The sequence below is a fragment of the Dermacentor silvarum genome, chromosome 2, assembly GCF_013339745.2.
Source record: "Dermacentor silvarum isolate Dsil-2018 chromosome 2, BIME_Dsil_1.4, whole genome shotgun sequence".
NCBI classification, from domain to species: domain Eukaryota; kingdom Metazoa; phylum Arthropoda; class Arachnida; order Ixodida; family Ixodidae; genus Dermacentor; species Dermacentor silvarum.
The window spans coordinates 138,069,871-138,085,882 of record NC_051155.1 but is presented as its reverse complement, the minus strand read 5'-3'; the positions used below and the strand labels follow the sequence as shown (position 1 = coordinate 138,085,882).

The 16,012-nt window shown below is 46.1% G+C and overlaps 1 protein-coding gene across 1 annotated transcript in view; it reads right to left on the bottom strand.

Annotated features, from left to right (window-relative positions):
• Positions 1 to 162: 162 nt before the first annotated feature.
• The window catches only part of LOC119441826 (corepressor interacting with RBPJ 1), a 36,596-nt gene continuing 20,746 nt past the window's right edge, over positions 163 to 16,012 (bottom strand). The window contains exons 7-9 of the mRNA XM_037706458.2: positions 10,170 to 10,261; positions 8,805 to 8,944; positions 163 to 2,871 (exon numbers count right to left, since the gene is read on the bottom strand). Of these exons, the coding sequence (XP_037562386.1) occupies positions 1,550 to 2,871; positions 8,805 to 8,944; positions 10,170 to 10,261 (1,554 nt within the window). The 3' untranslated portion in view covers positions 163 to 1,549. The remainder of the gene's footprint in view (positions 2,872 to 8,804; positions 8,945 to 10,169; positions 10,262 to 16,012) is intronic.

The following is a 16,012-nucleotide window of genomic DNA, read 5'->3' as shown; positions in this document are numbered from 1 at the left end:
TGCATGTTAACACAAAATATGATGCAGTGGCTCAACTTTGGTGCAAAAGGCTTTCTGCTGACACCTGCTCGTCACTTTACAGTTTTTACACACAAGTGAATCAACAGCTGCCAATTGTAAGCAACGTCTTTCAGAACACTGCAGTGATGACAACACTGGTAATGCATTTTCGGGGATCACCCACTGTCTTTATTACTTTTTTCAGGACAACAGCAAAAAGTTTTTTTTTCACATGCTTTCTCTACAGAATACTAGACACAGAGGGACATTGTCCTATTTAGATTGGGCATTAGCATAAGCTGTCACTACATACACGAGATCTGGCAAGACAAATCAATTTAATGCAAAGTAGAAGAGAAAAAGCCAGCAAAGACGAATATTCATCGAGACAATTAGATGAGAAAATATGGCCAGTGTCATACACACTGGCTGTGTGCAATAAGAGGAAAATTAGGCCAACATGTACTGGTGAGAGGTAAGCTTTAGTCATGTTTTAGGCAACATACAGCACCTGAAGGCTGAAATACACATAAGGACTTAAAGTAATCATCAACTGCACCACCGCATTATTAAGACGACAGCATGGGGGGTAGAAGCAATGTTTATGTTGGGTTTGCTGTACAAGAAGCATGCAAATTTCCAAACTGAGAGGCAATGTGGTAATTAAGTTAAGGTGCAGGGGCTCGCACTGTACAAGTTAAAATTGGAACTTCTGGGTTCGTAGTGTGGTGGGACTAGCTACAGTGAAGATGTTCACACAAATTTTGTACCACTGTTTCTTTACATTATGTTTTGTATGTTTTAACACCAGCCTGAACTTGAAGAGTGATTACCTTCAGACAAATACAGAAAAGTTCCTGCTAGTGACTTATGATGAGCAAATATGGCGACAATCTTCACAGCGCTGCAGTCATTCTCAACTTCACCCAACAATACAAGCCTCGCACACCTATGTTCCACTACACAAATGCATGTCTGCACTGATTAATACAGACGAGCGGAAAGTGTCTGGAAACACCTGATGCTTGTCTACACAGTATCGATGCATGTGCATTTGATGACAAGCACTGTACTACAGGCTGTGCACTGCCGTGAAGATGGCATGTAAAAGTGGAACCACAATTAAACGGAACAAGGCACCGTGTCAACTGCACTAATGCTTCCCCAACAAACATTAAAAGGCATAAAATACTCCTGCTTCGGCACTGCTAAGCCTTGTAAACTTTGCAATGATGCAAACTTGCGCACTTGGAACTCAGAACCATGTTCCATTTACCTTTGGTTCCACCTGTACACAAATTGCTTTGTGCAATACAATAAAAATGAACAGACTGCATCACCTCACCCCTGTATCTCTCATCCTTAAAACGTACATAGATGCATAAAGTGCTGGCATGCAATCCATTACGTATGCAACAATGCAATTAACAACCAGGGCACGGGAGAGGATGGCAATAAGACGACAGTGATCTCCAGGCCGCACCACAATAAAAAACATGTGTCTATACAGCACAGGTTTCTCTTTTCATAAAAAGAAACACATGCACAGCTACTGGTCCGGGCTCGACTTGGAGGTGCTGTTCCTGCGAGGTGGCGGTGGAGATGGATTCCTCAGCAGAGAACCCAGCTTGTCGGGCTCAGGGTCTGAGCCACCATCCTTCTTCACAGCTGAGGTTGGAGACGATGGCGAGTACTTCTCCTTGGCAGTGCTGGGTCCAGTGCTGCTTGCATCAAGGTTCTCGAAGTCAATGTCAAAGTGGATCAGCTGACTACTGCTGCCAGCAGTCGCTTTGGGGCCACTCTTAGTGCTGCCACCAAAGCCGTGCTCATCGTCAAGTCCCTCCAAGTCGAAATCAAAATCGATCACCTTCTGTGGCTTGCCTAGTTCATTTTTGGTGACTGCCCTGGAAGGCGATGGTGGCTTTCGCAACTCTTCGTCAGAGGAGTCATGCGCTTTGGGCAGCAGCTCTTCAAGGTCTCCACTAAATATTGAGACGCTGGAGGTGGCTCCACCACTGGCCTTAGGGACGAGCTCTTTGAAAGTGTCCTTGAACATAGGCTTGGAAGCAGGCATGTCCATTGGAGGCTCAGCCACAAGCCTTGGTATGTCATTCAAAGACTCCTCAAACAGTGCCGAAGTGTCTCTTGACTTTGAAAAGTCACTCAATGATTCGCTAAACAGTGAAGGGCCATTCTTTGATGACATCTCCCCGAAGGAGTCAGCTAAGTGGTGTGAGGAAGACCGGTCTTTCTTGGAAATGGCTTCCTCCAAGGCATCATTCAAGAAAGATGAAGCCGGCTTTGGCAGCAGGTCTTTCATGGGGTCACTGAAAAGCAGCCCTGCAGGCTTCTGTCCTTTGCCTTCATCAAACAGTGATCCTGGGCCACCAGTCTTGGGGAGTAAATCCTTCAGCTCCTCCACAAGGCTGCTGGTGGCACTCTTAGTCATCTTCTCTTTACTTGGAGCCTTTCCCTTGTGCTGCTTCTTGTCCTTGGACTTGTGCTTCTTCCTCTTCTTGTGGTGCTTGTCCCCCGTGGAACTGTCCTCGCTGTCGCTCGAGCCAGAGGCTTTCTTGCTGTGTCGGTGTCGTTTGGACTCCTTCTTCTTGCGGCTGTGCTTGGCCTTTTTGGAGGATGAGATGTCGGTTGTGGCTGTGCTGGGTTCCTCGGAGGCCCGGCGTTTGCGTGAGCGCTGGTCGTCGCTGCCGTCCGAAGAGGATGAGCGACTGCTAGAGTCACTTGAAGTGCTCGACTCATCCGAGCTGCTGCTTGATCCACTGCTGTCATGGCTGGAGCCCTTTTTGGATGTCTTTTTCTTACTGCTTCCACCGTGCTTCTTCCGTTTGCGATCTTTTCTTCGCTTAGCCACATCTGATGGATGAAACCAATGTAAGTTTGTTCTTATTGCTTAATTATTACTTCTTTCTTTTTTTTTTTGAAAAGATGAACAAAAAGTGCACACTACAAAAACTAAAGCATATGTCACAACACAGAAAAAATGACATATGGTGTAAACACGAAGGATAAAGGCATGCACAATTTAGACATCAAGTGAACCAAACCTTTACACAGTACAGCATATCCATCACACAAATGGCGCAGACATTAAACTGTACAAAAAGCATGCAGCCAAGAAAGTACCCAAAACTGCCCTCCTCTGATAAGTTAACTCCCAGGAATGAGCACTTTGAAATGTGCATAACTGTAAATCATATTTAACGTCGAAGCTAATGCTGATATTGAATGTAAAAGCACAACAAATGCACAATATTACAACTTATCTTCCAGTCCTATGCACAGCAAATCATAAATAAAATTCTTCAGAACTTTGCTCTCCAGTGATGTCAGCAGCGCATAAGACAATTATTATGCCCCTTGAGAATGCGCACTGCCTGCGGACAAATGCAGCCGTATCTTCTTAACATTTTGCTTCAATTGACAATATCAAGCGTTGCAAGGGAACGGCAGCTAGAATTATTGAAATGCTAAAGGATCTATACTACTGCAATAGCTCAACTACTGATCTTTGCTCTCGTTACATTTGAAATATTACATAATTCAGTTTGTGATGACCTGCCTTTTGACAACACCTGCTCATGACTGGTTATGGTCTACAACATGCACAAAAACACTTCGTGCCCTCTTTGCATCAACAGCCAAGCTTCAGGGTGGTTCGAAGTTAAATGATGTTGAAATATAGTAATTACCCCCATTCTATAATGCGCACTTTTCAAATACTCTGATCATGCTTTGGTGTTACCACGCTGATAAAAATTTTTACATCCAACATAAAAATTTCAGCATACTCATGGTGTATGAGCACATTGTTACTTGTCCCACGACACTGGCAGTTCTTGCCACCACACCACTATGCATGGATGCAAAAACACTTAGGATAGAGTATCATGGGCTAGACATGCCACAGCTTTTACTGATGGGTTGTGTACATGTTATGTCTGTAGTTACGTGGTGCATATTATATGTAAATTATATTCTTGGGTGAGATCAGTGCAAGTGACTTCAGAATTTGATTCATTTGGAGGCACTTATTCATGTACCACATTAAATAGGAGAAGTAGCTGAGCACAGTGAGTGTGGAGCAAGTCAAACATGATGGTGAAGGAGTGCCCGAAGTGGCACTGACATCTAACCGAAATGAAGCGATGGAATACAGTCGAATCCCGTTAATTTGAACATGCTTAATTTGAACTTCCGATTTATTTGAACTGACGCTGTGGTCCCGTCAAAGTTATGTGTATTCCAATGGGCGAAAACACCCGGTAATTCGAATGCGAAAGCATTTGCGACGGTTAATTCGAACATACCGCGCACCGACAATGCTCTCAGCAGCACGCAAAATCATCTGGCGGCGCCTCCGACCGGCATTGCTCCGACACCGCCATAGAGCAAAAAAGCTTAGGGGAGACCCCTCAACGCCCCGCAGAAAAAAAAAAAAAAAAAAAAAAACGCGGCGGAAATTTTACTCTCTCAAATAGCAAGGTCGCCATGTCTGCGTTGTGCTGGAACACGCGTGCACGTACCGACATCTCAGCCAAAGCTGCGGCGCAGAGGGAAGCAACGGCGGAGGCCCAGTCCGGCCAACGAAACTGCCTACGCAGGCCAACGCTCGTTTCAACGGCAGAAAACGAAACTTCAGGGAGCGGGCTAAGCTGGCACCAGGCCAGCGGCGGGCGTGCATGGAGACAGTCGAAGATGAGGGAGCTATGAGGGAGTTGAGAGGGGTAAAGCCTTTAGAGAGGGAGGGCGAGGAGAGCCACCTAAACGACGGGGGTGCCGAGGCTAAATGCGGTTCCCTGCTGCCCTCCTCCTTCACCTTTGACAGTCTCCGCGTGCGTCCGTCGCCGTGCCGGTGTCGCCCGCTCCTTGAAGTTTCGTTTTCTGCCGTTATCGGGAAACGAGTGTTGGCCAATGTGGGCAGTGTCATGACCCTCGCTCGCTATGTGCTTGAGCGCCGCGATATTTCACGACTCGCACCATTCGTACATTGTGCTATGGTGCACCAAAAAGTAAAAAATAAGTCCTTTTAATTCGAACAAATTTTCGGGCCCCTTCGAGTTCGAATTATCGAGATTCAACTGTATGTCTCTCTTCAATATCCTCACCCCTCTACTAACTGCTGTCCTTTTCCTCTGAACCTGTGAAATCCAAGTCGACCAACTATATTACAGCATATGCAGCCCCTGCATGCAAGTCCCGGTGGAGATGCAGAAGGGTGTCGAAAACCTACATCAAAACGGCACTCTCTCCTTTTGTTTCTGATCCGCAAAAAATCAGCATGCCCAATCACAATGGTTTCACTTGCCAACTCCCTCGGAGTTTCTCACAATTAACAGTGTAGTGTTTACGCAGTATCTCCTAGAAAAAGTGATGCGAGCAGGCAGCAAGCCCAATGTGGTTACAGTGCTTGAGAGAGACAGCGGGGCAGTCAAAACTTCAGAACACTGAGTATGCCAAAGCCTGCTCAAAAGTGTCCAGTTTTATATAATGTTATATACTGTCCCCTGCGAGGCTTGGAAAAGCATTTTAGCAGCTGATACTAAACAAAGTGTAACCAAAAAGCTTAACGATAAGAAATGATAGTACAAGAACATGGTACATGATGGGAGGTCAGCTTAAGTGGGAAGCATGGCTGCACTGACCAAGCTGTTTGAACTTTATTCACTACCTAAAGCACTAACTAAAGCTGACCTAACTAAACTTTACAAAAAAATTACATAAAACATAAGTCACTATTGCACAGAAGGAAACCTTTATATTCTGCTCTTATAGTACCTTTAGGACAAGTACAATATACTACTAGGAGCTTTCCCTCAATTTCCTGCAATTTTAAGCTGCTGTTGCAAGATTCCACTGAAGAGCCGACCTGGTTCTGAATGGCCACTGCAGCTTAAAATGGCACTGAGAGCACGCAGACTCCCCAATATCTATGACCATCCCTTTGTTAGTTTCAAAACATAGGCACTAAATATGACTCAACTTTCGGTAACCCATGATGCACACACATCAGTGTGCTGTTAGTGCAACATGACCTTTATGCTTAACCATAAGAAAAAGCAAAGCTGGGAAAAAAATTAATCTATGGTTATGTTTAACTCCGGAGTTACAGATGTCCCCTAATGTCATGGGGCACCTTGCAGCTATGGGAAACGCAGAATTACCATAATAGCTACGATGTCCTGCAGTTTTAAAGATCGCAGTGACAATTACAAGTGTAGTTGTCTGCACTTCTAAGTCACCTGACAACCAGGAAAACTTGAAACTCATTAGGAGACAGCAGTAAATCTGGTTGAGAAGAGGGCACGAAGCATTTGATACCATGAAAGCAAAAGTGTCACGCTATCTAAGTAAAAAAAATCATCAACCAGATACACAAATTCTTGGTATAGTAATAAGGACAAATGACAACCATTCCAGCAGAACTGATAGTTGGGCGAGTTGGTACGAATTCATAGTGAAATATTTAGCGCGCACAATTGACAAGGACACAGTGAAGGGGGACACACGAGCGCTTCGTGTGTCCCCTCGTGACAGCGCTCGTGCCCCCCCCCTTCACTGTGTCCTTGTTGATTGTGCGCGCTACATATTTCACTATGACAACCATTGCTTGAAGACATCAACTAACTGTACAATGAAAGCCGTAGTATAAGCTACACACATAAAAAAATTGAAATGTAGGCGCCGGAGGAACTGACTTGGTACCTATTCTAAAGGTTAATTCTACTGGTCGATCTAGAGCGGGGTGTTAAACCCCCGAGAGATCAACAAAATCCGGCATGAGGCAACCCAATCCAGATTGACCAGCAAAAAATAAACATGCTCCAGCATCCGCACAGCGAAACTTGGGCGTCCGCCATACCATCCGCCAGCCACATCGCTATTTCATCATTTGCACCTCAAGCCTTTAGCAGCGCTAGAGTGTACTAGAATGAGGGAGCAGATGCAGCGGACGCCTTGTCAAGCGCCGAGGGGGAAGCAAAAAACCCTGCGATTGTGGTGGTGCTGCCGTTGCCTTAACCTGAAGCTCTGGCTGTTTCGGCAGCGCCCATTGGCTGAGGCGAGCTCATGGGCTGAGTAGCTGTCGTCTGCTCGACGCACCATTGTTTGCGCCGTTTCTACCGCTCTCTCTCCATTTTATTGACTACAGGTTGGTGGGGAATAAAATCACTGTTTCTGCCACCGAGTATCAAAACTAGATGCAGCAGTGTGAAAAGCCTGTCAAAGATCCATGCAGCGATGGTAGGGTCTGTCCAGCCGGCACTCTGGGCCGCTCATTCAGGTGAAGGCGACGGTGACGCCACCATCTTTTCAATAATGAAAAAAAAAAAAAAAAAGGCCTCAGTGGGAAGCCCGCGCTAGACCCACTCCCCCTATCTAGTACACTCTAGCAGCTAGCAGCGCAGTATTTATGATGGACGCCTCAAAAAAAAAAAAAAAAAGAGCTGAAAACAGCCAAGCCACCCGACCAATCCGGAAGTGACGCCAACGTGTCATTGGAGTTCCGGTGAAATCTGTCTCTGCTCAGCGGATCAACGAAGAGCACTCCATTGCGGAGCGGGCTGGGCCCAATCAACCAGTGGAAAACGCAAACTTGCTCTAAATCGACCAGTGGAATTCACCATAAGAGTCATAACCCAGAGCCAATAACTCATTCTCTGCACCTAGTAGTTTCACTGGGAAGAGTAGCTTGACTACAATGACTTTCATATTACATAACACTTCATACGTACTGTTGCACACACAGACCTAGCACACTGCTTTGCAAGTCTGCAAAACTCAGTATTAGTAGTAAATACAGCGGAATCTCATTGATACGATTCTGCATAATACGTTTTTCGGGATAATACATTTTTTGTTCTTTTCCCAGCCAATGTCTTACAGGAGCAATGTATTTCGGATAATACGATTTTCGGATGATATGTTTTATTTTCCGGTTCCCGTGAAGATCGTATCAACGAGATTCCACTGCGCAGCACGGCCAAATACACGTAGGGGGGAAAAAGACACAAGCTTGCATGACGTAGCAAATGCCCACACAAGCTCAAACGCTGGTGCTTGATGTTTCTTAGATCCCAAGCTGCAACTTCCTTTGTGACGGATACTATAACTGAGGATTTTGGTTTCGAAGTCACCAGATTTCTTATTGCGCACCAAAAGTTCAGCACTTGGCTGTGACCAATGCATGCGACCGCTCTTCATTGCCAGCCATGTGGTGGCGAGCACGATCGATGGTGTTTTACCTACCAGTCAGTGTGGACATTAAAAGCCGTGCCTCACATGGCCTTAATTCATTGCCTGCCACATGGCAGCACACGCAACGGAATTTGCCTGGCAGACCCTCCAAGGAGGAGGTTGAGAACTGACCAAACAATCTAGCAATAATGACTGACCTCATGCCTAGCAGCACAATACAACAACCACTCACATGGGTCCCGAAATTTGCTCTCAAATATTGACACAAATGCACATATACAATACAATGTCAAAACAATTGGCAAAGTCAAAGCTGGGATTACCTTGCACAAGGGACAAGATCCACAATGTTTCACACCCAGATCACTTCCAGAAAATTTCCAGGGAGGTCTTGACATGCCGAACATAATTTTGTGTGGTGCGCACCGTTTTGAGGTGCCAATTGTTTAAAAAATGAGCTGCTGATTGGCAGGACCTGCACATCCACCTCAGCTAAAGTCCTCCTCCCATATTCATGGCACACTTTTCAGTGTGTTGTTGCCTCTGCTCTTCTAAAGGAAGAAGAAGAGAAATAGAAAAGCGCAGCTACTCACCAGAGTCGGAGCTCTCACTACTGGAACTTCCCTTTTTGCCACTGTGCTTGTGCTTCCTCTTCTTGGACTTCTTCTTGTCCTTGCTCCGTTTCTTCTTCTCAGCCTTTGGGTCCTGTTTCTTGGCCATCTTGTTTAGTTTCCTGTTCAACAAATGAGACTGCTGCTCGGACAAGGCCAGTGGCTTGATGTGTCCTTGAAGTTCCCAGACTCACTTTTATATGTGTATATATATATATATATAGGTGTCGAAAGGCTTTGCTAAGGTTCTTTAACACAACGTCAAAAAAAAAAAAAAAACACAAGTGCCTGAATTTTTTAAAATTTTATTTTGGCCAGCTGCATGTTATTTAACCTATATTCTGTGAAAAGTCAAGAATACAGGAAAGGCTCATCCAAGAATGTTTGCTGCACCTGTTTAGAGTCCCTCTACGCTACTGAAACCAGATCCCTTACATATTGCACAGATTGATTCAATGTTTATTTACCTCTAATATTTGTTTACATGTGCTAGACTCAAATGTACCATATAAACTGGAATATAGGTCTGCCCGGAACACAGGCCAACCCTTTGACCTTGAAGGGAAAAAAAAAGGGGAAAAAATGAACTGAAAAGTGCCAAAATATTCATTTTTATTTACGCATCGCTCGCCCATCATCCAAGCTTCAGTCTGTGTATCCATTTTCATATGAAGAGAGCACATACAAACGGCACAAGTCTCCTTCGTCGAAGCTATCTCCACTTTCATCTGATGACGACTGCTTCTTGCTCTCTGCTTCCCACAGAAGGTTGTCATCAGTTCCCACCCTCAAAGGCATCGCTGATAGAGCAATTTTCCGAAATGCCAAACTGGCACTGAGGAACCACGTTGCCGTTGGCTTCAGAAAACTCTATAACTTTCATTTTGAAAGCCGCAGAAAATTGTTGATGCATTCAGCTACTCCTCTCGAACGACACACACCACTGAACACACACCTACCACATAAAAACACAGAAATGGCGACGGAACATGACAATGCGACAAACTGCGGTTACAACGCGATTGGATGTGGGTACGGCTGTGGCTATGCGTTCACGAATGCGCACGCCACAGATTGCCAGACGACGACTCACAATGTGCTTACGACCACTTTATAAAATGAGGGGCGACATCAGCTAGGTTTCTTTGGGGAAAAACCTAGACCTATATCCGGTTTATACGGCATACTGTTTTTGTACATAAACTTGGGAGTACAGGAAGGTTTCTATGGTGCCGTCATATCAAAGTGTCACACGAGTTTTAATCAAATACTTGATTATTGGCTAAGACAAACTGCAATAAAACATAGAATAGTATATCGTAAAGTATGAATCACAAAGTGCCTTACAGCAGGAGTTTTTTCTTTTGCTTGGTGCTCAGAGACTTCAAAAATGCCACCTCCAGGTCATCAGCATCTTCGTCATCACTTGGGACAAGCAGCTGCCATGAGAAATGGGAAAAGAAACAGAATGGCAACTTATATAAAATGCAGCAGGGAAAAGCTTGTGCATATAAACAAAGAGGTAAACGAGGGCTTGTTACTACTTAGCAAACAGCATACAGAAAGCACTAGTCTATACCTGCTAAGGAGCAAAACAACGTAGCTAATCTAGGTACCCCGCTGACATTCTCGTAAGGGTTGGCTTTTATTGTTATTTAATAAATGTAGGGATGGGCGAATATTTGATGTTGTCGCATATTCGATCGAATAGTTCTCTATTCGTTATTCGCTTCGATTCCGAATTAAGGTATTCAATATTTTCGAATTATTCGGCGGTCTTGAATAGGCAGCCAAAAGCCACAAACGACGGGCACAGATACAAATCTTGGAGGCTATGTTTCACACGTCATGGCTGCCATACAGCAGCTGTGGATCTCAAAGGCTATACATTTTCGCATTAAAGAGCCGGAAATATAGCTCACTATGTGGGCGGCCCCACATCGGTGTAGACATCAATTTTTTTTTTGTCCTTGCTTTTTTTTTTTCCCCGTGACAAAGCCTCGGCGTTGCCCTGCCAGTCGCGCCACGCTATACTCGCGGACAACTTTCTGTGGCAATGAAGGGAAAGCTACGGGCGCTTGAATACCGCACATGTGTTACCGCGCCAAGTAGTCCGGCAGCGTTTGACAGTGCTTTTGGTTGCTCGGAACAGACGCTGAATCGACGCAGCTTCCCCGTGCGACGGTTTCGTATTTGCCCAGACGTGGAAGGCAAAAGCCGTACAATAAGTAAACTTTTACACTCAGTGATGTGCTCTGTCTTATTTAGCTGTTGCTAATAAGCTGTTTATGTTTTCTCTTCCCCAGCCCAAAGCAACGCGGATTAAAACACGGGACTCGTTTCAGAAGCGCTCTCACTTGTGCGCGCTTTGCCTCCGTAACTTTCCCTTCGTTGCCACAGAAAGTTGTCCGCGAGTATAGTCGCGCTTACGTGTTGGCCGCTACCGCTTTAGGGGAAGATGGCGTCGACCGCGCCTGTGTCTGGGCAGCGCGCGCACGTGAACCCGATATGAAACCTTTTCCTGAAAGTGCCTGCTGGAGGTGAAGCTCAGTGCGAGACCTGCGGAGTTGTTTGGAAGACACCTACTAGCACTACGACGACGCTTGTCACCCACTTGAAGAAACATCCAGGCAAGTCCAAAGAATACTCGGAAATGCACAAACTTTACAGTTTGCCGAAAAAGAAAAGCGAGTCAAAGGTGCTATCATCGCAGCTATCCGTGGCCAGTGTGTTTAAGCCTAAACTTCAGTCGTCATTGATAAAAGCGCAAGAAATGACTAAGAAGAAAGCAGGATTCATTGCACACGGCCTGCAGCCGTACAGCGTGGTCGAGGAAGAAAGCTTCATCGAGATGATGCGCTGTGCGATTCCGGAGTACGTCGTTCGGTCGCGGAACACGTTTTCACGAACGGTCATTCCGAACTTGTACGCGACGAAGAAAAATGACCTGAAGAAGCGCGTTAGGGACGTGTTTGAAAACGGTGGTGCCGAGTGCTTTACTTTGACAACGGATGGGTGGACATCGAGGGCCGGCGACAGCTACGTGTGTGTTACGGCCCACATGATGGATCGCGACTTCAAACAGCACGCGTACGCCCTCGTCTGCAAACCAATGCCACAGGAACATACTGGAGAAAATATGGTTCAGTTTCTACACGATGTGATCAAAGAGTGGGGTCTGCCCGATAACATCCCGACTTTTGTCATTACTGACAACGGCAGGAACTTCGTTTCAGTTGTTGCCAAATCGCAGTGGTCATGACTTCTCTGTTTTGCGCATACCCTGCAGCTGTGTATAAATGATGCTAAAAGGGAAGTGGCAAGTTTTTCCTAGCTTTGTGCGAAGTGTTGAGCGATTGTGGGTCGCTACAAGAGAAGCATGCGTGCACGTGCACGGCTTATGGACATTCAAAAGGACATGCACATGGTCCAGCATGAAGTGATTCAAGACGTCCCCACACGCTGGAACAGCGAGTACGCCATGATGGAGAGACTCGTCACACTCCGTGCCCCTATTTCAGTTGAACTTTGCGAATGTGATGTGGACAACTTGAACATTAAAGAATGGAAATTAATGGCTGCAGCTGTAAAAGTCTTGCAGCCCCTAGACCAAGCAACGACCGAGCTGTGCGCAGACCGCTACCCTACACTTTCCCAAGTGATACCTCTAATGCATTGTACACAAGTGGTGCTGCATCGGCATGTGTCTGAAGGTGAGGAAGCAGCATCATTTGCAAAGAGCCTTCTGTGCAGTCTTGCAACAAGGTTCCCCGACTTAAAAATGGCACATGTTCCAGCAAATGCAATGCTAGTTGACCCTCGCTACAAAGACATTTTCTACACCGAAGAGAGCCAAAAAAAGTGGGCAAAAGCCACACTTTCAACTGCAGCAAATGACCTCATGCCAGCCCAAAACGATTGTGCCCGGATATCTGTTTGCCCAGACATGAGGAAGCCTCCAGCTAACACTCTGTGGAGTGTTTTTTTCTTCATTAAGCTCCAACGTAGTGCAAAAGAATGGACATGAAAGTGTTCTTTGCCAAGTGGCAGACTACTTGGCTACCCCTCTGCTTCCAAGGTCAGAAAACCCTTTGGAGTGGTGGAAGAGCCACGGCAACCGGCTGTACCCAGCGCTGGCCAAGGTTGCACAAAAGTACCTCTAGATTCCTGCCACACAGGCAAGGAGTGAGAGGTTATTTTCAACAGCAGGAAATGTTGTTAGCAGCCGGCGGGAACTGCTGCTCCCAGACCACGTGGAGCAGCTCGTATTTTTGCATGAAAACTTGCGAATGCAGTAAAGGAAAACAGTGTGTGATTTCTGAATAAAATTCAACTGTTAATAGTTGTCAATTTCACAAAATGCTGTGTCTACATGTGTTCTATTTAAAAGTTGTGTAAGTTAGTTGGGTCATAATAAAAATGCTAATTTAAAAAATAATTTGATATAAACTTTCGAACTATTCGATTCGAAATTATTCGACCAAATCACTATTCGCTTCGAATTCGCTTCGAACCTCGAATTCACTATTCGCCCATCCCTAAATAAATGTTCTCGTCTTTCTCTCTCTCTCTGTCAGGCTCACTACAATTCTTAGCCTTCTCATTCCTACACAAAAATGATGTAACAAAGCTAACAAAGTTTAGTAGCTTTTTTGTAGTTGTAGTAGTAGTAGTAGTAGTAGTAGTACAGGATATACCACTTGTAACTGCTTATACTGTAGGACTGGATATAATACGGTCTTTTCAGACTCTCGTTAATTTTCCCATAGCACTCGATGTATACGCGTATCGCTTATAGTGCAGTTGTGGGAGACGAAATACCGGTTATAGTGCGGCTGCCTGGAAGTTCTGCAGTCAACCTTAGGCGAACGCTCCCCTCAAGCCACAGATATACTGACGTAACCCGCGAATGCCGCGGACCGACAATGCTCTCAGCAGCGGGCCAAATAACGGGGCGGCGCCTCCGACCGGCATTGCTCTGACACCGCATAGCGCAAAAGCTTAGGAGAGACCCCTTAATGCAGCAGCGAAGGCCCAGTCCGGCCAACGAAACTGCCCACGCCGGCAAACGCTCGCTTCCCGATAACGGCAGAAAACGAAACTTCAGGGAGCGGGCTAAGCTGGCGCCGGGCCGGCACCCACGCCGGCAAATGCTCGCTTCCCGATAACGAGAGAAAACGAAATTTCAGGGAGCGGGCTAATCTGCGCCGGGCCGGCTGTACCAGCGGCGGGCGCGCACGGAGACAGTGGAAGGTGAGGAAACTGCGAGGGAGTTGAGAGAGAGGGTGAGGGGAGCCACCGAAGCTTCCCTGCCACCTTCCTCCCTCACATTCGACGGTCTCCGCGCGCGCCTGCCGGACGCCATGCCAGCGCCGTCCGCTCCCCGAAGTTTCATTTTCTGCCTAAGTTATTGGGAACCAAGCGTTAGCCGGCGTGGGCGGTTGCGCTCACTATGCGCTTGCACGCCGCGATATTTCACGACTCGCACCGTTCGTGCATCGTGCTATGGTGCTCGAATAATTCAAAAATACGTGCTTCCTTTAATTCGAACTTCTTTTAATTCGAACAAGTTTTCGGGCCTCTTCGAATTCGAACTATCAAGATTCGACTGTAATTGCTATCGCAATAAAATCATTGTTTTGGTTATAGTGCGGTACCGCTTATAGTGCGGATATTTGCGACTCCGGCATCTTACGCTATAAGCGGTCTACACTGTAGTAGTGCAATCACACCTTGTTATAATGAAACAGAATATAAAGAAATAATGGATATAACTAAGTAATGGATATAGCAGAGTAATTCTGGCTCCCCCTTCAACTGTGTTATAACTTCAATTTTGTTCAACTCCGGTGTCAACTGTGCATGGCGCGGCCGAGCGGACCCTATCTCAAGAGCGATCTGCAATGGGCACCCAGTCTAGGTGCGCCAAGGGCTGATATCTTTGTGTGCGCTTTGTTCCCACTGTTTAGTTCACGTTAAAGCGAGAGGCAGCAGTACGAACATCAATTCACTTGTTGCTGCTGCCGATGTTCCTCACGCCAGCATTTCGACAGCAAGTATCTGCAATCATCGCCTGAGATGTGTTTATGTTTGCCTGTGGGCGCATGCCACTGTGCTTGTTAATTGAGTTAGTAGGCGAATGCTTACAAGTCTATACGGCCGATGAATGTACTATCCTTACTTCGTATAGCTGTCCAATACTTTGCTATCGCAACTGATGCTTCGCTTTTTGGGCAAAACTGCGACTTTTTTTCCCCCGACGATATGGGTAGGTGATAGCTGTCGTTTAAAATAAAAGTGTACAATCATTGCATTTTACTGGTGCTAACATATGGAGCAGAAACTTGGAGGTCAACAAAGAAGCTCAAGAACAAGTTAAGGACCACACAAAGAGAGATGGAACGAAAAATGGTAGGGCTAACATTAAGAGACAGGAAGAGCGGTGTGGATCAGAGAGCAAATGGGGATAGCGGATATTCCAGCTGACATAAAGAGCAAGAAATGGAGCTGGGCATGCCATGTAATGCAAAGAATGGATAGCCCGTGGACCATTAGAGTTACAGAATGGGTGCCAAGGGAAGGGAAGCGCAGTTGAGGTCGCCAAAAAACTAGGTGGGGTGATGAAGTTAGGAAATTTGCAGGCACAAGTTGGAATCAGTTGGCGCAAGACAGGGGTAATTGGAGATAATGCAGGGAGTGGCCTTCGGCCAGCAGTAGACATAAAATATAGGCTGATGATGATGATAGCTTGGGATATTGCATGATAGCTGAAACTCAGCACAGTGAAACCCTGTTGATACGTTCCCCACTGCTGTTCCATTTTCCCAGCTGCTACAGTATAGACCACTTACAACGTAACCGTTTATAGTGCAGAACTGGCTACAATGCGGCCTTTTCCGACTCCCGTTTAACCTCCCATAGAACTCCATGTATACGCATACCGCTTACAGTGCAGCCACGTGAGACGAAATACCGGTTATAATGCGGCTTCCGCGGGAAAATCTCGGCGTCAAGGGCGGCAGCGAGCACGCTTCTCAACAAGGTGCGCGCTCCCGGCCGGCGTATGCATTATTCAATGTAATCAAACTCGTTAATTCGGACTTATTTGGCCGCACATCGGTTAATTCGGACTACTTTCGGAGCTCGTGAGCGAGGAGACCCACAAATGTGCGACGCAATAGAGCAAGAAC